Source organism: Wallemia ichthyophaga (assembly GCF_000400465.1).
Source record: "Wallemia ichthyophaga EXF-994 unplaced genomic scaffold scaffold12, whole genome shotgun sequence".
Taxonomy (NCBI): domain Eukaryota; kingdom Fungi; phylum Basidiomycota; class Wallemiomycetes; order Wallemiales; family Wallemiaceae; genus Wallemia; species Wallemia ichthyophaga.
In genome coordinates, this window is record NW_008806285.1 from 35,092 (window position 1) to 59,079 (window position 23,988).

At 43.1% G+C, this 23,988-nt stretch overlaps 7 protein-coding genes across 7 annotated transcripts; 3 read left to right on the forward strand and 4 right to left on the reverse strand.

The window, feature by feature from the left end:
• Positions 1-29: 29 nt before the first annotated feature.
• J056_000828 (Helicase sen1) lies at positions 30-6,349 on the forward strand (the record flags this gene model as incomplete). Its single annotated transcript, XM_009270456.1, has 8 exons — positions 30-98; positions 151-280; positions 327-453; positions 505-2,596; positions 2,641-2,799; positions 2,853-5,708; positions 5,754-6,293; positions 6,338-6,349. 8 exons carry the CDS (start codon positions 30-32, stop codon positions 6,347-6,349), a joined length of 5,985 nt encoding a protein of 1,994 aa, XP_009268731.1.
• A 134-nt stretch (positions 6,350-6,483) lies between these two features.
• On the reverse strand, positions 6,484-7,702 carry J056_000829 (Acyl-coenzyme A thioesterase 8; the record flags this gene model as incomplete). Its single annotated transcript, XM_009270457.1, has 7 exons — positions 6,484-6,654; positions 6,703-6,819; positions 6,863-7,006; positions 7,054-7,313; positions 7,367-7,544; positions 7,589-7,624; positions 7,670-7,702. 7 exons carry the CDS (start codon positions 7,700-7,702, stop codon positions 6,484-6,486), a joined length of 939 nt encoding a protein of 312 aa, XP_009268732.1.
• Positions 7,703-8,214: 512 nt separating this feature from the next.
• J056_000830 (Cell division control protein 25) lies at positions 8,215-12,475 on the forward strand (the record flags this gene model as incomplete). The annotated part of the gene is made up of 5 exons (XM_009270458.1): positions 8,215-8,397; positions 8,447-11,746; positions 11,791-11,883; positions 11,932-12,181; positions 12,228-12,475. 5 exons carry the CDS (start codon positions 8,215-8,217, stop codon positions 12,473-12,475), a joined length of 4,074 nt encoding a protein of 1,357 aa, XP_009268733.1.
• A 355-nt stretch (positions 12,476-12,830) lies between these two features.
• Positions 12,831-13,866, forward strand: J056_000831 (Thioredoxin reductase; the record flags this gene model as incomplete). The annotated part of the gene is made up of 2 exons (XM_009270459.1): positions 12,831-12,857; positions 12,907-13,866. The coding sequence occupies 2 exons, from the start codon at positions 12,831-12,833 to the stop codon at positions 13,864-13,866; spliced, it is 987 nt and encodes a 328-aa protein (XP_009268734.1).
• A 348-nt stretch (positions 13,867-14,214) lies between these two features.
• J056_000832 (Serine/threonine-protein kinase gad8) lies at positions 14,215-16,102 on the reverse strand (the record flags this gene model as incomplete). Its single annotated transcript, XM_009270460.1, has 4 exons — positions 14,215-15,327; positions 15,372-15,525; positions 15,574-16,030; positions 16,075-16,102. The coding sequence occupies 4 exons, from the start codon at positions 16,100-16,102 to the stop codon at positions 14,215-14,217; spliced, it is 1,752 nt and encodes a 583-aa protein (XP_009268735.1).
• A 1,728-nt stretch (positions 16,103-17,830) lies between these two features.
• On the reverse strand, positions 17,831-22,663 carry J056_000833 (DNA polymerase zeta catalytic subunit; the record flags this gene model as incomplete). The annotated part of the gene is made up of 11 exons (XM_009270461.1): positions 17,831-18,623; positions 18,671-18,828; positions 18,873-19,052; positions 19,101-19,253; positions 19,300-19,427; positions 19,471-19,847; positions 19,893-20,039; positions 20,083-20,702; positions 20,747-22,131; positions 22,177-22,536; positions 22,588-22,663. The coding sequence occupies 11 exons, from the start codon at positions 22,661-22,663 to the stop codon at positions 17,831-17,833; spliced, it is 4,377 nt and encodes a 1,458-aa protein (XP_009268736.1).
• A 260-nt stretch (positions 22,664-22,923) lies between these two features.
• On the reverse strand, positions 22,924-23,599 carry J056_000834 (Peroxiredoxin; the record flags this gene model as incomplete). Its single annotated transcript, XM_009270462.1, has 3 exons — positions 22,924-23,410; positions 23,454-23,500; positions 23,546-23,599. 3 exons carry the CDS (start codon positions 23,597-23,599, stop codon positions 22,924-22,926), a joined length of 588 nt encoding a protein of 195 aa, XP_009268737.1.
• Between the last annotated feature and the right edge of the window lie 389 nt (positions 23,600-23,988).

Genomic DNA, 23,988 nt, shown 5'->3' on the forward strand with positions numbered 1-23,988 from the left:
ATTGTTTTCGTCTCCATCTGCTTATCGTGATGGGTATGCCAGTAGAGCACATATTGCGCAATGCCAGGCAGAGGCCACTCAACAACGACGAAGTATCTGTGGGTACCGCGGAAATGGCGAGAGATGGGTGGCTTATTCAAGTTCACGCAGCACGTTATCGCACCTATCTCTGAATTCCTATTTGAAAAGGGCAAGGAGAATGGCGAGAAGAAACCTGATTGGTTTAGCGATAAATACAACGGGAATGGTATTCTTACAGAAGCCACGGCATTTGCTACGCGTTAGTTTTGGTTTGGCGCTTGAGTTTTGACTTAAGGAATGCTCAGGTCTATTCGCTTATTTACCACCCAAAGAGGAGCTACTGATTTACCAGGATCATCTCTTTCAACAGCTTTTTAGTAATCCTCACAGGGTACTGGATTGGCAGCTCTGCAAGCTACAGGCTCGATACATGTGAGTATTGTGCATTTACTTGCAGTAAACCGTAACACTAACACTCTCCAGCTACTTCCGCAATATCAGCGACAAGAAGCTGAATAGCTTCTTTTCAAACATCTACCGATGGGAAGCTCAAGCTTATCAACCACTTCTCTCCGAAACAGCTTCTCCACTCATCAGCTTAGACAACATTAACCAATCACTATACCACATGTGCATCTTGCATCCTGAATTTTTCTTCATGGGAGAAGTCATCAGCGTTATGCTCCCGAAACTTCAAGGCGATGTCGGTTTCATGGACCACCTCCCACCCCCACCGACGATCCTCGCATTGACAGCATCTGACAATGAAGACGTCAGCCAATGGGCGAACGATATGATCGATAGACATACTTGGAAACCAATCACCAAGGAAAATGCCAAGGTGTACTTGATCATTTTTCGCAACATCCTCAAGCTTATTGTCGATAGAGAGAATGGGAATCTCGACGCTGATGGAGAGTGGCCTATACAGGATGACCCGGAAGTACTATGGACCGTCCTCGCCAAGACACTAGCCGCTATGGATTCAAGTGCCATTGAGGAAGTCAGCAGATTTTGTCCTGGGTTATTGAAAGACGTACAGAGGCACCTATGTGATGTTAGGGGTAGGACATTTACACCACTTTTGAGGTGTTTTGTCGCTCTCATATCTGTCAAACAAACATACTGGTCTGTGGACTCGTATAATGAACAGCAGAGGCAGAAAAATGACGACGAGCATTCAGTTTTACTTCTGCGACTGATGAATTCAGTTTTGGATAATCCACTTTACAGGCCTCTGGTGACACAGCCTGTCACCTTCCGCCACGATGACGATATGAGTTGGCCTCTCAATTGGTGGTCGAATCTCGTTATGAATGTCGAAGATGTCCATGAGTTACATGATTCAGCCCTAAGGAGTATTGCTAGGAGAGGTTTCGAGTCCACTGGTAACGGCGGCGAGAACACCAAATACAAGTACTACGAAAATATCATTGGCGTTTTAGAGAAATGCCTAAACAAATATGAAGGAAATGAGCGAAAAATGCAACTGGTTTTTGAAATTCTAAGCATATACAAGAATAGCTTGCTCGAGACGGCCTTTTTGTTACAAGAAGGCAACCCAGCACGTGGCAAATCACAAGAAGCCACAAGAGGTTTGTTGCGACTGTGTCTAAGAAAAGATTGTGTTCGCCTAAAGCGCGGTTTAAATGACTTCATGGCAAAATTTACTCCATGGAAAGATTACGAGAGGCAGCGTCAGCGGAAAAAAGTACCCAAAGAACCAAAAGTAGAACTTGACACAAAGAAAACTATCATTGCGACAGAAATTTGGGCTGCAGTATACACAGTTATTGGCCTTACGAACAATATCGATGATCAGTTTGCATGGAATTTAATCCTAACAAATTTGTCGTCGATTAGCCACCTTTCGCAGCTGGAAAATAGTCAATACGACGAAACAGTTGTTCCCGCTCGGATGAAGAACACTCTATTAACATTTAGGTCGGCGTACAACAATGCGATTAATACTATGCAATTCCAATTCAGAAAATTGGTACAGAATTATCTCGACGATTCGACACAACACCTTCAGATATTAGAACATACGCTTAAGGCTCCGAATGTGCAAATGGCAATAATGCGGTTATACCTATCACCCAACGGAGAGATCCACGAGCCTATAATCAGTCTACTCAAGATGATTTCAGATCAAGATGAAAAATCTGAGGCTATACAATGGATGCTATTCAAACACCCCAAGACTTTCTTAGGCGGTGTAGCTGCACAATGCAAGACATTCTTGTCGGTCGCAGATTTGCATCTCGAGGCCTTGAACTTTGCCAATTGTATATCAAATCAGAATGAAGAAATACTGCCGATGATCGCTTCTTCTTCAACCGGCTTCCTCAATCGATATGGTGGAGAACCAGCAATCAAGCAAGCTTTGCTTGAGTATTGGGTGGAGCTTTGTAGATTTACATCGTGTGTACTCAAATCGGCTCCCAAGTGGCACAGATATTGTGGCAAGGAGGAAATGATTTCATGGATGCGTGAATCTATCACACTTGCTGGTGTTCTTCTTGATTCTGAAAAAGAGTTGCAGAGGTATATTACTTCAGTTTCTTCAAAAATGGTACGTTTTTGTGTAAGTTTCTCCTTACCACTTACACCCAATAGCTCGAACCCTTAAATGAGGTACTGGTTCAGTCTGTGGGCTGGCTCAGAGCAACAGATATGACAGTCGTAGAGTTTACCTTCAGATTTATCGACTCTACTCTTTCAGCATTTAAACAGTCGGAATGTTTACCTGCACCGAAAGCTTTGGAGATGCTGAATGTATTTCTTGATTCTCGCGTTCTGTATCTTGGTTTCTGACCTCACAATCACAGGACTACTATCGTCAGGCAAACAAACCTGGAGGCTCTGTGATGAAGCTATCACATCTTTCGCTCAGTAAACTCAAGTACCACCTTTCTACATTCAACGATGAGAGTGATGAGGAGGATGTGCAGATCATCGATAAGAAGCCATCGCTTGGTAAATTGCAGAAAGCACTGGGTGTTGACAAGAAGCCTAGTCCGGCTGATTTTTTGAAGGAAAAGCAGCACGAAAGGGAGCGTCAAGAGAAAGCTAAACAGGCGGAGCAGGTAAAGAATCCATTTATGAGGAAAATTGCTGGTAAGCCACTTCTCACCGGACTCACCACAAAGAAAGGCGAAGCGCGTAAACCTTTTGTTGCTCCACAGAGGCTAACATACGGCGGTAATAAAAAGGAAGAGTCAGAATCATCCGATGATGGCGGTGACCCTGGTGGCTTGAAGGATATGGATTTGAATCCTGAGCAGGCCAAGCAGAAGATGCAAGCTGTGAAAGAGAGAAGAGGCGGTACCAAGGTTATCGATCCTCTAGTCGGAACGTCAACCAAAAAGCAACAATTGAAGAGTGATGCGAAGCGTGATGAATCATTCCAACGCCGTCAGAGACTCGATCCTGATATCAGCGACTTACAGAAACTCCTGCTCAATGTTGACTACAACGATCCTAACATGAAGATCGGTTCGCTTGATCCTACACAACGGATCCCTATCGACTTCAGAAACTACACTCACTATTGGGACATAATGCGACCACTTCTATTCGAAGAGACATCTGAGCAGCTCAAGCAAGCCAGATCGGCAGTACAAGTGGAGGAGACGGTGACTGTCTACGTTTCCGCTAAGACGTTTGTAAATGATTATGCGGAAGTTGTGTTGAATGTCAAATGCAATGCGCCATCCCAGTACTCACTGAGCGAGAATGAGCTGGTGACGCTGAGTAAAGATGATGGCATCCAGCCTGGTGCCCAAAGATCAGGAGCACCGACTGAGAATCATCCATGTCAAAATCTCATCGCTAAGGTGCAAAGTTTCAAGCGCAGACATCAAGATCTCATTGTGACAGTGTGGTTACCGCTGCGCAGATCTGCTGCTTTCCAAGATAAGCACAAGTGGAAAATGCAGAAATTCTATTCGCTCAGCACGCTATACAGAGAATATGGTGCGTTGAAAGGCTTACAGTATTACGGGCCTGTGATGAATAAGATTCTCAATCCCGTAATCAAAGATAAGTTGCAGTTAGATAGTGATACAGTTAAAAAAACGATGAAAATGTTGGAAGTTAACGAATCACAAGCTAATGCTGTGCTTAGCGCCCTCTGTACACCTGCAGATGGCTCTTTCAGTCTCATTCAAGGTCCACCTGGTACTGGTAAATCTAAGACCATTCTGGCATTAGTTGCTCAGTTTTTGAGCATGAGACCTAAGCCTATAGTCAGCAAAGCCAACCCAAATGCGGCTGATGGCTGGGTGCCTCCAAAAATACTCCTTTGCGCACCTTCTAACGCTGCTATTGATGAAGTTGTCAATAGACTAAAAGTGCCTATTAGGGGTGTTAATGGTGACATGAAAGAAGTGAACGTAATCAGAATAGGTGCAGATTCGTCAATGTCAGTTTCTGCTAAAGAGCGCTCGCTAGAGGAGTTGGTAGATCAGCGCGTCAACTTGGATCCGACAAGTGCCAGCATGGACAATGGATCGATGGTCGGTGACTATAGAGACCAGTTGACACAGTGTAAAAACAGCATTAATGAGATCAGAAACACTATCAACCAGAAGCAGCAGAATGAAGGGACAGCCACTCAAGGTGAGAAAGAAGAGTTGAGGAAGTTGAGCGACAAGAGGAATGAGATATCTACCAAGCTGGATAAGGCCAGAGATACGCAGAAGTCATCTGCCAAAGCTAGAGATGCATCGAGACGAACACATCGCAGAGCAGTCATGATGGAAGCTGATGTTGTATGTTCGACATTGTCAGGTGCTGGTAAAGGAGATCTAGCTGAGTTGCCGGTTGACTTTGAGACTGTGATTATTGATGAAGCAGCACAAGCTGTTGAAGTGTCAGCGCTAATTCCATTCAAATATGGATGTAAGAGACCGATACTAATTGGTGATCAGCATCAGTTACCTCCAACTGTAATGTCCACTGAAGCTAGCAAGAAAGGATATTCGAGGTCTTTGTTTGTCAGACTGATGGAGACTAACAAAGGATGCGTGCATTTGTTGAACGAACAATATCGTATGCATCCAGATATATCCAAACTGCCTTCAGCTGTATTCTACCAAGGTCAGTTAAAAGATGGGTTAAGGATGGCCGAGAAGACTAAGGCTCCGTGGCACGATAATGCCTTATTCGGAACTTACAGGTTCTTTGACTTCGCACAAGGTTCTGAAAGGCGCGTAGATAATTCCTACGTGAATGATGGCGAAGCAGATCTTGTCATATCGCTTTATGAGAGATTAAAGAGACAGTTTGGTGAAGAGTTTTCATTGGATTACAGAGTCGCAATTATTGCAACATACAAACAGCAAGTCTTCAATATCAAGAGAAAACTCAGGAACAGGTTTAACAACACAGATAAAGATATCTTAGCCAAAGTTGATGTAAATACCGTCGATGGTTTCCAAGGTCAAGAGAAGAGCGTTATTATATTATCCACAGTTCGATCTTCCCAATTTGATAACGATGGCGTTTTCAAGGATCGCAGTGGAGGTCCTATCGGTTTCTTGAAAGATATGAGACGTATGAACGTTGCTTTGACTCGTGCTCAGTCGTCCTTGTTCATAGTAGGAAATGCTGACAGGCTGTCGTACGATGAAACATGGAAGAAGATTGTTGGCGATGCACAGGGTAGAAATTTACTTGAGAAAGTGAGTACATGAAGACGCTTTAATAACACTGCTAACAGTGAACAGGTAAATGCCAAGTACTTCCAACAGCCAGCGAATCATGTGGCTGCGAAAGCCAAGCAACCTGCCAAACACCCATCAGGATTCGAGAAGGATGTTCGCAACAACGCCAAAAAGAACGATAAGGGTGAGGTTGAGCAGCAATCAATACCAGACAACCTTGTTCCAGCTAGCAATTCTCCCGTAAAGCGCAAAGCGACTGCTGAGAGTGGATCCAGCATGGCGAAAAAGATGAAAGCCGCTGAAATGAATCAAAATGACAGCAACGTAATAGACATTGATGGTGATCAGAATAGTGACATACCAGGTATTAGGTCAGATTCAGCAGATCAGTTGGTCAATGCACCAGTTCTTGAATCAGTAAACATGGACACCGACTCCAGCAATCGTTCCCAGTCTGTATCAGTTGAGCCTGGCAAAGGACCTCGTACAATGATGCACAATGGCACGGCGCAAGATGATGAGCAGAAGAAAGCTATCCAGGCAGCACACAACAGGAAGAAACAAGCAGCCAAGAATAACTCTATGTTTATCAATAAGAAGAAAGTGTGTTCTGCGTTGTTAAAAATATTTTCACTAACGCTCAGTAGCCAAAGAAATGAGATAGCTAAGAAAATTACTATCAAACTTTCCAAAATTCAAAGGCATTTCATTTATGATTGGTATCATCAAGATCAGCATCAATCACATTACTACATAAAATTGGCAGCTTAGCAGAAGATTGGCATAAGTTGAATTAGAGACGGGCCTCAGGTCTCTTCTCACGAACTAAACCTTGCTGAGCTGTTAAAGCTACTAGTCTGCCGTCTTGTGACCAAAACTCTCCTTGCACATTTCCGCGTCCGTGTGCTGAAACTGGGCAAAAAGTCCTGTATATGAGCCACTCGCCCGCGTCGAAATTGTCGTACTTTTGTGAAAAAAATGAGCAGATGAAGCATATGAAAGTGCCACTCACAAACCACATGGAATGATCGAGTGAAGTAATCATGCCGAGATTTGAATACTGACGCAACCCAAGGGAGTGAGCGACCGTGTGCAGAAAGTTCAAGTCCGACATGTACGCTAATACTGCCTTTTAATCTTAAGCGCAGTTACGCGTTAAAAGCTTTACCAACCTTTTGCTTTGAATCCTTATCACCGGGTGAGCTTTTCGCTTTGATCCACCAGCTAAACTCATTTGAAATGTTAAGGTTACCCTTTTCGTCATACTGACTGACTTTCGATGCGTCTTTTAAAGCGACATCTGACGTGCGACGTTCCTGTGTGATTTCAGTTGTGCCTAGCTAAGAGTAAACTTAAAACTGACATCTATTCTTGCTATGATGGTTTCAGACAGCTTACTGTCTAGCTTGGAATGATACTTATCCAAAAAGCGCTGCCATCTGTCTTCACTCAACTCGCATTCCTCTGGTGGAGGTATGTCGGCCGGTGGTTTGATGGAAAATTTAGGCTGAGAAGGTTCTGGCTGAGCAAAAGAAGCAGTGAGAGTGAATATGTTATTGCCATCTTGGCTGGCTCTAACGCAGTACGTCTGATAACTTTTACCTAGACGTAAAGGCTGTACATCTATTAAGTTGATAGCCGGTGAGATTAGGTTAAGTGGGAGAAAGCTCACTCACGATAGACGACTGGCATCGTGGATTGACCAGCTAGTAGAAAATAGCAATGAAAGGAATGGAGGCCGTAACGTTCGCCGGACCTGTCTTCGGTTACGAGGGTGGCGGCTTGAATAGCTTGAGATATAACTGAACCACCGAATACACCAACGGAGGCGGATACGGGCTTCCATAGAGGTTTCTAATTAGTAGTCAGAGGCTGTTTTTTCTAGTCGGCAAACGTACTTTTGACCGGTAGAGATAGAGGTCGATCTTTTCGAGCTGAAGACGGGGTGAATTATGCATGAGTGGGTATTAGATACGCACATCTAAATTACTGCTAATCCAATCGTTGCCCATGTCTTAGAAAGATGTTGAAGCGGTTGAAGCGGTTGAAGCGGTTGAGGGTGATGGCCGTAAATGACTCAAAGGAACATGTGGAGGTTGATAGCCGGTAATAACACTCGCATTGATAACCAATAGGCTGCGGAGTTGCACGATCGTATAAAGTCATAGGTACGTTCCCAAGACGCGTAGACACCCAGAAATGAAGTGACATTCTGTCAAGCGTGACATAATGAGGCATATGAGCAGTAATCAAGACAAATAAGGCAATTGGGCCAGGTGCCATGTCCACATATTGAATCAGCTGACGCCATGCATGGAATTGACGTTGCGCACCCGCTTTGGAGGCAGTCGGCAAACGAAGCGGATGCAGGTACTAAATAAACTGCGCCAGAAAAGCTGCTTCTTCTTAGACCACCAATTTTAAAATAATTTTGTCTGATCGAATTCCGCACTTAGTCAGGATCCCAAGCGCACGCGGCAAAGCCAGACAACACGACTTGAATTTAACGACCACATCGCAAAATATGGAAATAGCAGTTGGGATTGCGGTACATGACTTTGAGCCTTCAGAACGAGATCCATCGATACTTAGCTTCAGTAAGAATGATATCGTGCACATACTCAATAAGGATGCTTCCGGTTGGTGGGATTGCCAAGTCAACGGTATTAGAGGCTGGCTGCCTATGAATTACGTGACAGAGGATATCGTACGTGCTTATATCCCCTCTCCACTTTATACTCACATTGATACCACAGGACGCTTTCTACGGCAACAGCGAAGATGATCTCGAGACTCGTGATGCTGACAAGAAGGATCATCTCAAAATCTCAGACGATAATCTCAACGACGACTTTCCCCACGACGATCTTAATCCGCAGTCACAGCCCAAGGATTCTCCAATTGCAGCCGTGCGGAATGCTTTGACTTTGGTGAAATCTGCTGTTATATCTAGTCACCTGTCACACCTTCAGCCAGCTACAGCTTGTGTTATATCCTCGGTTAGATCCCTTCTCGCATCCGCAGACGCTTTGAACAAGGACTCGCATAGCAACAAGATTAGCGCGTCTATCGCAGAAAACAGACGAAATCTACTGTCTCTGCTATCCAGGTTCGTCGTTCAAAGCAGATTGGTTATGAAAGAAGCTTTGCAAACCTCCAATAAGGTTTTGCTAAGCGAGGATCTCGAGGAGGTTATTCCGATGGCCGATCAAGTTTTCGTCTTGGCTGAGAATTTCGCAAATCTCTGCAAGTCGCATGGTATTAGTCTAGGCGAAGATTTCACCCCTTATTCTTCTCCGCATACATCTCAATTGCCTCATCATGAAACCAAGTGTCAAACTGAAAACGACATCCAAATTTCAGCTATACAAAGACAATCATCTGGAATATCCAGAATGACTTCCTTTGACTCTTTCAAGAGCTCCGCAGCTCAATCCGGCGCCTCTTCAGCCGTATCTCTCGTTTTCAATACCCGTGATGCGGGTGATTATTTGACCGAGGATAATATCAAACATGAATCCTCCGCGGATCAAACTTTTGACAAACTTCTTTACGTTATCAATGAGGCTCTCAAGTCAACTATCGCAGCAACCCTCGGACATTTACACGCCATGCCCAGTCAAAATCATGCGTCATCTAGTATCCATTTGATCGACCTACTCAAGGAGACGATAGCAATAGTAAAGCGTCTTCTGACGGTTTTACAATCAATTCAACAGAATGGTCCGCTGAATACCATCGTTCCTAGGGACGGTTCTATGTTGGATGAAACAATTAGAGACACATACCTTTCCACTGATGATTTGGTAGCAGCAGCGGAGTCTTTACTATTTAATCAACCTCAAACGACATTGATAGATAGTACGCACGAGTCAAAGAGACACCACTTACTCTCGTGTATAATGCAAATTTACAAGATAACAACGGAAGCGTATGAGATATCTTCGAGAATGATTGAGTACGCATCAAGGGCATCTATACCATTAAAATTGAACGTAAACATGCCAAACCGCACATCTAAGACTAGTCTACAAGACATAACAAATAATGATTTCAACAAGACGTTATCACAGCAAGACACGCTGCCACAAACAGTTACAGAAGCTAGTCAAAAAGAGCTTAAGAGACGGCACAGAAGACAACAGACGTTGTCAATGTTTGATAGAAGGACTGCCAGTCTTACGAATCTCCAAGATCAATTCCAATATGACAACAGTGGCAAGGAAGAGGGTAAAGAAATATTAACGACACCCACACTCCAAGATACCTTCGATCATGATAATGAAAATGACCGACCAGAGAGCAGTGCATCACATGATACGACTATCTGCGCACCATATATCACTTTCACAAGTACAGAAAATATTGGCACACCAACACAGGTTGAGAACATGAAGAATATATCTCCAACTTCAGGCACATTCACAGAACAAAGCTCATCACCACAGTGGAATAATTGGGGAAATTCAAATGTGCTGAATTTGCCCACAGGCAGTCCAGAAGCGAGCAAATCATCCACAACGCCCGAATCGCCTGTCGGTATTGCATTACCGTTGAGCACTCCGGACGTTGCAAAGGGACATGCCGTTGGTGGCAAGATGCCTAGTTTATCAAACGCACCTGGTAGTTTTGATTTATCCGCTCTCAGACCTAGACCGCGAGCTAGAGCTGCGACTGTTGGGACAGCCGATATTAGTCAAAATCGCTATGATGAGAAGGAAAATTCTGCAGATTCGCCAGCATTGAAGTTGTCGTTCAGTGGTACGAATCCAAGTATTAGTAATACACAAAGAGATGATCTATCGGCAGCTTCGTTGACATCAGGATCTGAAGCCAACGGATCTATCGCGTCGACGAGAAGCAACACGGACGATGGTTTTGGTAAGGCTGGCACGTCTACACCCGCTACTGTTCACAGCTGGGTTTTGGATGAAAAAGGCTCGATTCGCGACAAGCCCAAGTTTGATATCGGTATTGAGACGGACAGTGACGGTGAAGATGTTGATAACTTGCCTCCATTGCCGCTAAAGCAATACAGCGGGCGTCAACGCCAGAGAGCACTCACGACATCAGCGGCTCAGCCTTCCTCGCATCGTGGTTTGCAATCGACCGTCAACTTTGGGAAATATGATATAGTCAGAGGCGGTATGAATAACAAAATCATGGGCGCAACATTACCATCACTCGTGGCAACACTCACACCACACGATGTGACGCTCGACATCAATATTTTAGAAACATTCATGATGACATTTAGGCTATTTACGACACCGATCCAATTCGCAATTGAGCTTAAAAGTCGATTCGAAAATGCCGATGATATTGAAAATAACAGTATCAGCAATACGATCAGACTGGGAGTGTATAATCTAGCCAAATTGTGGCTTGAAGTACATTGGGTCGATCGAGAAGACTACAATGCACTTGAGACTATAGAGGATTTGGGTGTGAATTCCAACACTATGAACACATATACCGCATCGACTGATGTCTTATTGAATCTCATTGATAGACGTCGCTTCGAGCATGAGCATCCAGAGTCGATGAATCACAACAACAGCTCGTACAATTCAATAAGCAATAAGACAAAGTCTAAAAGACATGATGGACAGCATTCGCTCAAGATGTTTAAGAATCTGCAATTTTCAGAGACTAGCTCGGTTATGATGAACAGATATAGCAGGAGTTCAATAGGTAGTTCGATGGATCAGATACCAGTACCACAAATCGGCAAGACACTTTTAAATCACTTAAAGTCGCCTCAAGGGTTGACGTCAGCTCCACTACCTACGGACTTCGAGCCAATTGAAATGGCGAGGCAGTTGACAATAATGGAGAGCAGGTTGTATCAGTGCGTTACTGTCTCAGAATTACTTAGTGTCAATGAAGGCGGAAGCAATAAAAAAGGCGTAGATGCGAATGACGTCAGACCGGCTCTAAAGGCTATGAGTGAATTCACCACCCGCGTTACAGCTTGGGTGAGCGAATCCATCCTTAGAGAGGGCGAAGCTAGAAAAAGAGTACCTCCGATCAAGTTTTGGATCAAGGTGTGCAAGGTGGGTAGGATAAAATTTGTCGAGCTGTCTGACACGATTACCAGCATTCACTTTCGCTGAACAACTACGGACTACTTATTGCGATTGTTTGTGGCTTGACGACATCGACAATCAGTAGACTCAAGCGGACTTGGGAGGTGTGTGAGAGTGTTACAGAAATAGCACATGCTAATATCATCATTTAGCTCGTACCCGTAAAACATCGCAATCTGCTAAACAACCTCAACACAATGGCTGCATGTGATAGGAACTATGCAGTATACAGAGCCAAATTACGTTCAGCTCAATTACCCGCATTACCATATGTCGGGCTGTTCCTGTCAGATCTTACATTTGTGCACGTTGGTAACAAACCAACGAGACCATCATCGATAGATGGCAGAAGACAGGTGATCAATTTTGACAAGTATGAGAAGCTCAAGAACATTATTCAAGGTGTGTTGAATAATATACCAAGTATCAGTATTAACCAGATTATTAGATTTTATGAGATTTCAAGAGCCTTTCAGGTTGACAGAAGTGCCCGAGTTCCAAACATACCTGCATAGAGCATTGACACATGTGGAAGCCAGCAACGAATCAGCACAAGATTTGTATAATAGAAGCTGTGTGCTTGAACCAAAGAACTCGAGCGTGTCAATGCAGAAAGTGAAGAGCAATACATCGATAGATTCTCTGAGACATTCAGTAGATCGCAGGGAGTTATTTGGATGGACAAAAAGACATTAAAAAAGACATACAGTAACGACACAATTTAGAAAGGAGACATTGGAATACGATATAAATATTCCTGTACAATGACAATGCAAATGTATAATTAAATATTGAATGAAATGATTAAGAATGTGATTGATAATAAAGCTGATAAATTGTTAATAAGCATTTAAAAGTTTGTAGAATATTCGCCATCGCCATGTTTCGCCTGATCATTTTAGGAATAACAAATTGCCACAACTGAACCCATAATTGAGGCGGTTGCTTTGGTTATCCAAGAGCCGCCACGATTTTTAGAAATTTATTTAGAGCGTCTAGAGTAGCTTTATCCTCAATACCAACATTCAATTTTACAGCCACAACGAATATTATGTCAGAGAGAGTACACAACAGAGTAGTGAGTTGTGTAGATGATAGTCACAGCAAATAGCTCATACATGCCATAGGTTATCATTGGATCAGGTCCAGCTGGTCACACAGCAGCAGTTTACCTCGCTAGAGCAGAAATGTCACCTGTCATGTTCGAAGGAATGCTTGCGAACGGTGTGGCTCCAGGTGGTCAACTCACAACGACAACCGATGTCGAGAACTATCCAGGTTTCCCAGACGGTATTAGAGGTCCTGAGATGATGGACAAGTTTAGAGCCCAGTCTGAGAGATTCGGTACTCAGATCCACACTGAGACCATCTCCAAAGTTGATTTATCCAACAGACCTTTCAAATATTGGAGAGAGGGTTATGAGGAAGATGGAGAAGCGTTTGAGTTGGCTGACTCTCTCATTTTAGCCACAGGTGCATCTGCCAAGCGTTTGTTCATACCTGGTGAAGAAACATATTGGCAGTCAGGTATTTCTGCATGTGCAGTTTGCGATGGTGCAGCACCAATTTTCAGAAACAAATCTTTGGCAGTCATTGGTGGTGGTGACTCCGCAGCAGAAGAAGCTACATACCTCACCAAATACGCTTCACATGTTCACGTCTTAGTACGCAAGTCTGAATTAAGAGCTTCAAAGATCATGGCTGCAAGATTACTCAAGCATCCTAAGGTTACGGTTCACTGGAACACAGTCGCAACTGAAGCACTTGGTGATGGCGATTTATTGCAAGGTCTCGGCCTCAAAAACACTCAATCTGGTGAAACTAGCAAGTTGGACGTGAATGGTCTGTTCTACGCTATCGGTCACGAACCTGCCACCGAACTTGTTAGATCTCAAGTAGATACTGATAACGACGGATATGTTAAGACTGTGCCAGGTACCACCCAAACTAACATCAAGGGTATCTTCGCTGCCGGTGACGTTCAAGATAAAAAATACAGACAGGCTGTCACATCAGCTGGTTCAGGTTGTATGGCAGCTTTGGAGTGTGAAAGACTTCTTGCAGAGGAAGAAGTTGAGGAATCATAAAAATCATTATAGAACTCTTCTTCATATATTAATATCTAGTTCATTCATGCTTTATGTAAATGAAAATTGATCAAAATGTTCAAGTAATTTGTTATCAATGTTTATGTATGATCGTGTATACAAGCAAGTGAGGAGTAATGTATCCAAGTGTCCGTTTGGGTATTGCTGTGACACTGAATATACGTATATTGATTGAATGATTGTCAAGAATGACTTTAAATTTGATATTTTTTGGTATGCTCTTCTTTTAAAATGAATGAAATGAGACTGAATCGAGTGAATTTAATTGAATGACCACCTTGTTTGGTATCCGCTATTTGTTTGAAAATGCAATAATTTTGTTATCTCTTAAGCACCGAAGCTTTGACCTACACCGACACTCTCACTCAAGTTGGATTCACCGACGTATGTAAAACCTTGGAATTGTCCTTGTACAGTTTGTGATAAATGGCTGTCCTCAACTACACTATCTTGAGGTGCTTCAGATGTGAATTCTTCATCAAAGTTGCTGGTATCAATTGCAGATGCAACAGCAGGCTTGAATGGTGGCTGAATTTTCTTTGATGACAATCTCTTCCATTCAATATTGTTAACGAAGAATGGATGATCTTTGATTTCTTGGGCACCATTGTATCCTAATCTAGCAGATGGGTTACGATGTAACAATCTCGACAAAATATCTTTCGCATCTGGACTAAACTCGTCACCAAATCTGAGTGGATCTTGAAGAATCTTTCTATACATTTCGTTGGTATTTTCATCGTAAAATGGTGGTAGACCTGACAACATTTCATAAAGCAAAACGCCGAGTGTCCACCAATCAACTGATTTAGTATATCCCTTATTCAAAAGTAATTCCGGAGCGAGGTATTCAGGTGTACCGCAGAAGGTGTTAGTTGTCTCGTTTTCTGTCATGTTCAATTTACACAGACCAAAATCACACAACGCGATGTGTCCTGTGTAATCCAACAAGATATTTTCGGGTTTGAGATCTCTGTAGACGACATTGAAGCCGTGCAAGTGCTCCAGTGCCAACAACAATTCAGCTGTATAGAATCTCGACCTAGCCTCGTTGAATCGGCCTTCACGTTGCAAATGGTGGAACAGTTCGCCACCGTTGACAAATGCAAGAACGAGATAAAGCTTTTCAGTTGATTGGAAACTGAATTTCAAAGGTACGATAAATGGGTTATTGACTTGAGCGAGAACAGTTCTTTCTGCTAGAGTGTGTGTAACTTCGGATCGATTGACAATATGTGCTTTGCGGATCGTTTTCAATGCATATATACGCGAAGTGTCTCTCTTTCTTACTTGCATCACTTTGCCGAATGATCCTTTACCGATAACCTTGAGTAGATCGAAGTCCTCGATTGTCAGTGATGAGGCTCTTGCTTGGAATGAGACTTGAATAAGCATGTGACCAGAGCCACCTGCCACAGGATACCAAGATTCTGTTGCGCGCTTGAGTAGAGTTAGAAAGGTGACTACTGTAATAAATTACCTACGTTTGACTCAAAATCTGGAATGAATTTAACAGCACCCAAAAAGAGATCAGAGTTGCCCATATCATTTAATCCAGTGGCATTTTGACCAGGTAGATTGCTTGATCCGGTTCTTAGGTAGGTAGATATAGCTATCTCGCTAGCTCTCGAAACATCACTTGAGATTTATGTAAACAACGAGCATATCTGCTGATAGGATACTCACAAATGAGCCTTGTACATCCAAACAGGCTGGTCGAGTCTACCACCGAGCGCATCAACAAGAATTTCATTCTTATCGAATTCCATAACGATATAAGGGAGCCACCAGCACTGTTTGCGTTGCATGCTGTCCCTGTTGTTGGAGCTGTAAGAGGACTGACGTGCGTGGTTGACAGATGTGGAGGTGACGCTTGCGGCAGCAGCAGCAGCCTGTGTGGCTAAAGCTTTCTCAATTTGTTGCGGAAGTGACTGACCCGGCAATTCCAAATCGCGGGCTTCGACGACTCTGATGGTAAGGACACCTGAACGATGAATAGGAGCGCCAGAAGCGGTAGAAACGGAGGTACCGTTAGTGGAAGGAGAAGAGGAGATTACAGGGGAAGCTGTGGAAGTCTGTCTAGATTGAGTGGATAGATTTGAGGAAGATGACTTTGAGCTGAGTGGGTTAGCTTCTTTGAGTTCTTTCAAGTGTTAGCTGATTGTATAATAACATATGGTGACGCACTTCTGCCTAATTTCCATGTACTTGACATAGCGTCTTAATGTTTGAATCAAAGGAATATTCATCTCGAGGTTTGTAAAAACTAAAGCTGAAAATTGATTTTATTGTTGCAATATATTGTAGAATGCTTGAAATATAGAAATCGTATTCCATTTAGCGTAAATTTCATTTCCACTCGCTTACACCTTCGATTACGTTGGGTACCTCAGGGACAATATTCTAAATACTTCCTGATATACCCATCTAGCACGCTCGTTTATAATTATGGTCTCGGTTTTCCATTCCTTTAGGCCTTCCTTCCGTGAAGACAAATGCAACACAGCCAATAACCCACCCAGTACAAAGCCTTCATGACATTACCAAATCACAATGAGACCTTAGGTGTATGTTCAAGACTAGCTGATGAGCTTGTGAATTCAATTATCGGTTTTGATTTCAATACCGACGACTTGACAATATCACAGAATCAATTACCCCAGGAACTTGACATTAGACTGTCCAGCGCACCAAATACAACAACCACGCGTAGAATTTTCACTCCATTAAAGAGTACACGTCGGAGGAAGACACCAAGCTCACTCAAACGTTATGATCGCGGGTGGTGTGCGTACTGGAAAGGCAAGTCTGTTTAAATTAAACCTAGACACTTTTTATCTCAATCAAGCTGCTAGTATCACTCAGCGCACCGAGGTCACATCTCATTCACTCTGAAACATCAACCCCAACATCTATTCTATTCGATCAATTTGGACGACGGGGAGAATTCGTTTGAACTTATGATACTAAGTTTGAATGACACAACTGAATTAGATTATGGTGTTGATGGAAATGCTAGTAAGGATGTTGACACAATACTAAAACATGCCGTACATCTCTACACTCAAATACTATATCAAGAGTTGAGAGATTTCAGCTGTAATAGCACGAAATCGCTTGACATGCACATTCATGTTTGTAGCTAGATGATTGAACCAGCCAAGTTGCTTACTGCCAGTAATGGTTTATTGGCGCTACAGCAGCATGTATTACCAATTATGTTACGCCTAGCTACATGTATAAATGTCTTACCTGTCACTGCACGCGCTGACAGTCTCACCGATCGTCAGAGATACTTGGATTCAGCGAGAGAATATCTACACCAGAATCTAATACTCATAGAATGATTTCCATTTAGAGAATTTCAATATAGTCAACCGAGTTGATCAAGATTCGTCAAAGTCACTTCGTCCACTCCATCTGTACCTTACGACGATACTTCGACTTCAGTTCACCTCGATCCAGCTCCATACGTTATTGTTATACCAGAACCATTCGAGAGACCATTGAAAACTAGGAAGTACAGATGGGGAACTGTGAATGTTTTTGATGATGAACAAACAGATTTCAACGCTTTGCATAATGTTTTATTTGGCGCTAATTCGGATGTTAGAGGCTTTAACTTGAATATTACAACTAACAAGAATAACCGCAGTCTCTGAGAGCGCGCATTAGAGAAACACTTTCCGAAAGTTTCAGAAAGGAAACTCTCACAGATATTCAGCAAAAGAAAAGATAAACATTTATCAAATACAACTAATCAATTGGGACAAAATCAATTACTATCATTTCTATGTTGTAAACAGACTTGTTAGCCAAAAATATCGGAAAAGTTTTCGAAGGTATGTATTTCCTACTGTTTTTCTTTTTTTTTTCTTATCGATGCATAATTTTGTTTATCAACATTAAAATACATGTAATGTAATTATAATAAATAAAGTTATTACCACGACAACTTCTTATCAAACCCTTGCAAAATTTGATCTAAACCGTCTAACTCCTCAGTATCAATCTCATTCTGTGCTTTTTTATACAGCAGCCCGCAATCAAGATTGACACAAGGCACGTCTTGAGAGGGAAGCGTATGAGCGCATGATGCGCAAATTGTATGAAAATCTCTCATCTTCGATTGAGTTCTATAGTTCCTACTAAGCAGCTTGTATACAGTATCACTGATATTTGAATCCGCTCTACAACTACTACAAATTGCTTCTTTTGAGGCTTCACCGCATGTTTCACACGTTCCACTTCGAACGTAATTGCCAATCACACCACCTCTCCGTGTATGTGTAAATGGTTTCCTAGCCTCCGCTTTGAATTTTCTAGACATTGTCGCATACCATGAGTGTACATCAGCGCCCATAAGGTTAAATATCCTCTCTAATGGTGGAATGAGCACTCTCTCTATGTAGTACTTCGCATCTATTCGCAAATTGCCATTTCTAAGTATTTCCTCGGGTTTTACTGCTCTGTCTACTTGTCGATCAGAGCTGCCTTCAGTGATTACATAAGGTACTCTTTCACCGTAATGAGCTGCTGCTCGTGGATCATCCGTCAGCGCTTTCGTTGCTACCATTACTCCAGGTATTGGAACGACATTGTTGGAGTATGTCCCTAGTCTTACTTCCTTGGCAAATGTAAAGTCCTGAATAGAGACTCGGCCTTGGATGACCTTGTTGAATTGTCTCACGCAGTATTCCTTTACTTGTGATAGGTCTGATGTTTTATATAATACTCTGAGTGACGAGTGTTAGATATTCTCATGATCAATAATGCCACCCACTTTAAAGCTGCTTCCACCATCTTTGCCTGAGCAGGTACGCCATCTCGACGAACAGTCTCGATACCTTTGGCTTCAAATACGCCCACTGTATCTGACGATCGCTCAAACATGTTCCCAGTGTACCGCTTCTTTGCTAATAGGACTGACGGCAAATACATCTGGAACAGGTTTAGCAAACAACATGTTTAAACAACATGCTCACCTTCTCTAACTTTAACTTTATAGGTCGTGGATTAGACTTTGTGACAGCCTCAGCAATAGCTGCGCCAGTTTCGAATGCCTCTTTCTGAGATTTACCTTTGAGTCTGACAAAGAGTGAATCAGTGTCGCCATAGACGACATCAGCACCCCATTCCTCATTTCTTTCAATAAATTGAATAGCCTAAAACAATAACGTTATTTAAGCAGTAATGAAGCATCAACCGCCTACCCTTTCTAATGTCTCCCTCCCAGTTTGGACAATCGAATCAGCTAGCTCTACACTTGGCATTCGACCACTATAACTGGCCGACGTATATCCGTATGTGACATTTGCCATGAGCTTAAGAGAGAGCTGCCTGGCATGTTGCAATTTCTTGAGATACTTTGGAAATAGTTAGGACTACTGATCATAACAACCGACGACCTACCTTGTCATCTCTGTTCTCTTGCATAGATTCTTTGATCATGATGCGCGTATCCAACAGTTCCGCCAGCATTTTTGATAGAAGTGACTTGCGCACGTGTGGCTTGACATACATCAGCCCATTAGGTGCGACTGCTAGGTTGTTAGATAACAGTATTTCCAATGTTTCACTCACAATTTATATCATTTTTGAGGGCATCGAGTATTTTTGATGACTCAGCATGATCGATGATCCCAAATTTATACTTGCTGTCATAAGGTTTCACACGTCCCAGGCAAGTTGAATAGCAGTAATTGTACGCAAGAATAATGGAAGGATATAAAGACTGAAAGTCAAGCACTATGACAGGATCTTTGTAGAACGCAGACTGGGGTTCCATGACCAAGGGCAAAGCTTCAGCAGCTTGTTGACTGCCCACTTGGTTTCTGGACGGCGAAATCAACACGTAGTTTTCGGGCTTAGCGATCCGGAACATTAATGCTTCGACTTTGAATTGCGAGCCACGCGATATGACACTATAGAAATCTACACCGATCGTGCGAGCAAATTCACTGCTTTTATTAGGTATAGGACTGGTAGAAAGGGAGTCTACTCACGCTGTTTTTGTAATTATCTCCATTGAGTCGAGTATATCACCAATTAATTTGACCCTTGATGTAAAGACATCTAGTACTCTAGCGAAGGAAGATGCATTTCCAGAAACCCACCACTGGCTCAGAGTTACTGGTTCATACTTTGGGACTCTGAATTGTGTAAGCTGGATATTAAAGTAAACCTTTCACCCACCTTCGCTTTAATAGACTATGAGTAACGTGCTCGAATGTCGTCTGTGGCAAACTCAATTCAGAGCGCGCCAGTCTCCAGACGTTAAAAACATGTCTACCTGGTGAGGTGAAGGTACTGGTTTTCATCTCAGCCCATCGTTCACCCCCATTAATATTCCGCATCGTCCTAGATTTGATTCTAGACGTCTCCTCACTCAATTCTAATCCAATTTCTATGCGTGTCCGCTCGACTAGGTATCCCCACGACCCCAGCTCCGTATCCCAGCCTGCGAGGATATCAGGATCAAAATGCTGCACTTTATCTATAAGGGTGAATATTAAATCCGCTTCGTTGATAGCAATTTCCATATCGTATCCGTCTAATTTGTATTTGGTTTCGCCTTCAACGACTATCATACCCCTTTCTACATCCTCATTCATGTCGTGGTAGGAAAAAAAAACAGCCTCGACTGGATTATACTCAGGATTAGACACTTTCGTGTTGTTGCTCCTCGCGAAAACCTCGACAACCATCATCGTAAGTTGGGTTTGAACGTCGTGCTCTCGCGGCTCATACTTTTTTCCTCCACTGGCCGTCGATGCATCTAAACCGTAAACTTGTCCCGAAGGCGGTCCTTCAATCTGCAGCAACGTTAGCTGGCAAAAGCAATGTATTAGTAACCAACCTGAGTATGAAAAACCTTCTGAGAACTGGCTTTCTTGCTTTTGTAATCAGCTACCACGCTGCGCTTTGAGGGAGGCAATGGGGCATACTCAAAATATCTAGCTCCTCTCGTCGAGTAAGTATCGCAGCTCCCATCCCAGCTTGGTATGACGTCGCCTTTCAGTACAAACACCCTTCCTGCGTATTCTCGGGGTCTTTCAGGAACGTCTGATGCATTAGAATAGTAAGGATCGCGATAAATCTTCGTTGGGGCTCTCTGTTCTTTTAGGGACTGCAAAGCTTCTTCGATGGTAGGTGGTGGAATGCTGTATTTGTAAATACTCTTATCCTGGTTTATTCGTGGTGCTTGTGACTTTCGCGGTGTAGTTACACTATTCTGCGATGAGCTTAGCAGCTTTCGCGGTGTTGCCTCTTCGATCTTTGTGTGAATCATACCGATTGTAAGACCTGGTGTAACTTGGCGCTGAGATAGGTTGGCTAGAATCTCCTCATATTCTTGTGAGGCGAGCAAATCGCTGCTGTTTGATCGACTTCTTTTTCTCTGTGGCTGTTCGCTCTCCTGGCTATCTGGAACGACTTCCAGAGTTGGTTCACGTTTCAATGGTGTCTCTGAAGATTTATACATTGAGTCCATTAGTGAAAGCTGCTTCATTGATCCTTTACTATCGCTTAGCATTGTGCTTTCTCGGCCGCTCAAAGCCCTCCCTGGAAATTCATGAAGACCAGTATTTTGAGCAAAGCTATCAAATGGGTTGTTGTCGATATCCATATTCATTACGTTTGACTTTTGAGTAGCCAGCTGTTGACTGACGATCGGCTCTATATCCTTGTTGGGTTGAGATGATGAAATATCTAAGTACTGACTGCTATCCTCATTCCGGAGCTCCTTTCGTCGTTCTGAAGGATGGAAGAGAGCCTCAGTACTCTCGAACACAGTCATCAAGTGGTGCTCCTCAGTAAAAGGTGGCGCAAAATCTGCGCCGTTATTGGTATCTGAAATCCTATCAAAAAATGAGTCTAAGATATCGTCTAGATTGTCCCACAAAGGAAAAGTGGCAGAATCATTGCGACCTCCTTTAACACTCCCCTGAATCTGGATTGATGATGGTAAACCCTTGGCTTCACGTCTTTTCTCTTCGTTTAACCATAATTCTCTAAGAGAAGGTAGAAGCTTTTCGTCAGGAACCAGCTCTTCGTAAGGAGCGTTGTGTATGTAACGTGGTGCTATCCTATACCTATTTTCAATCCAGGAAGCACGAACGTCAAACTCAAGCACGCAATTGGTGTCTCTTGGAATGTTGTGTGTGTCTTTCTCGTCTATTGTTGATGCATTGATAACATTCTCTGCTACAACTTGATCGCTATGCCAGTCATACACGGTAGGCTCTGTGATTATGAGAACAGTGCAAGGAATGTAAAATAAACACACACCTGGTAAAGGGTACCTGTACTTAGCTTGGGATAACTCAAGCCAATCGCATCCGTAGAGGTTGAAATCGGTAAAGAACTGAAGCAGATAAGGAGAATGTGATTCAAAAGGCTGAAAAGTGGAATTCATTAGCTGACCGGACTCCATCAACTGCACCAGTCTGGGAATATGCTTGGGATCATTCATCATTATCTTTAGAAACGGACGTGTTCCGACATTGTAGCCATAAAAAGGGGTACCTTTGCAAATAACAATAGCACGGACGAATTGTGTGGTAGACAGCTTGTCACTCATGTTTCTCCGCAGGCTAAAAGCGAGAGACTGATTGATAGACAAGCCTAATTGGTGAACATAGTCGCGCACTGAGGAGATGATCAGAGATGACGATCATAAAGGGTGATAAGAGCGCGTACCTTTTTCAGGGGTGACGCTATGCTTGTACTCTATGTAGAAATAAGGGTAGATGCCGTGTACGTGAGCGCAGGCCATTTGGCCCGTATCAAGCCTGCCGAAAACGCGTATAACGGGAACGGTGGCCAGTGGGAATGGAGAGAAATTACTGACATTATCATCAAAATAAGAAATTGGTTTAAATAAATTAAAATCTAAGTTGGAAATTCGTATTTTCATTATTTCATCTTCTTGGAAGGGAATTGATCGTCGGCGTTAGATTGAGAAAGGCGTTGGCGCTTGTTGGATTGTGGACTGCAGAAATTTATTAAATTCGTCTAGTTACAAGAAACAGACAATTACTGTTGCTTTGAGAAGTACTCAGACTTGTTGCCTGGGTTGATGGTTGAGCTGTTGGTCTCTGGGTTCCAGTCAGCTGGGCAAACTTCACCGTGGACGTCAGTGAATTGGAATGCCTTGACAAGACGGATCGATTCTTCGACCGAGCGTCCAACTGGGAGGTCGTTGACGGTGATTTGGCGGAGTGTTCCCTTTGGATCGATCAAGAATGAGCCACGGAGGGTTACACCTTCGTCGAGGAGAACGCCGTAGTTCTTTGCTACCTTGTGTGACTTGTCTGAGAGGAGTGGGAGCTTGAGGTCTGGGCCGAGACCACCTTCGTTACGTGGAACATTTGCCCAGGCCAAGTGGGTGAATTCTGAGTCGGTGGATGCACCGAGAACTTCAACGCCAAGCTCCTTGAACTTTGGGAGTGCCTTGTTGAAGGCCAAAATCTCAGTTGGACACACAAATGTGAAATCCATTGGGTAGAAGAAGAGTATGAGCCTTCCCTGTGTCAGTTTTCACTGTAGCGTGCTTACAAACTCACCATTTGCCCTCGTATGTCTTGTTTGTAACTTCCTCGAACAGTCCTTCCTACAAGCTGTAAGCGAAGGTCATCGAAACACTTCTTTTACTCACGCGAACGGCGGTACCGCTGATTTCTGGTGCTGGCTTTCCGATTAATGAGGCCATTTCTGTTGAGCACGTTAGCGGTAAAGATTGTTGATATTTAAACTCACTTGAGTTGCTGATTGTAGGAAAAGAAGGTGTAGGAGCTCAAGTCGATTTTAAATCACAATGCTACATCATTTAACAACGTTTACCCGCTTTGGCTTCAATGTTTAGGCAGCGCTACATCATAATTAGCCTCTATCCTTCCTTTGAAATATTTCCTTCGTCTGCATATCCGAAGCAATCACGTAATCTTGGTGGTTATCCTACAATTTCGGAAACTTCTGGATGTTACTGCAGCCTAATACTATTTATTCTGTATTCTTCTGCTGCGTTCAGTCTTCTCGCTTAAACGTATCTAGACTTATCTTTAAATGTCCGATGAGACCGTTGAGTCAGCTTAAATTAGT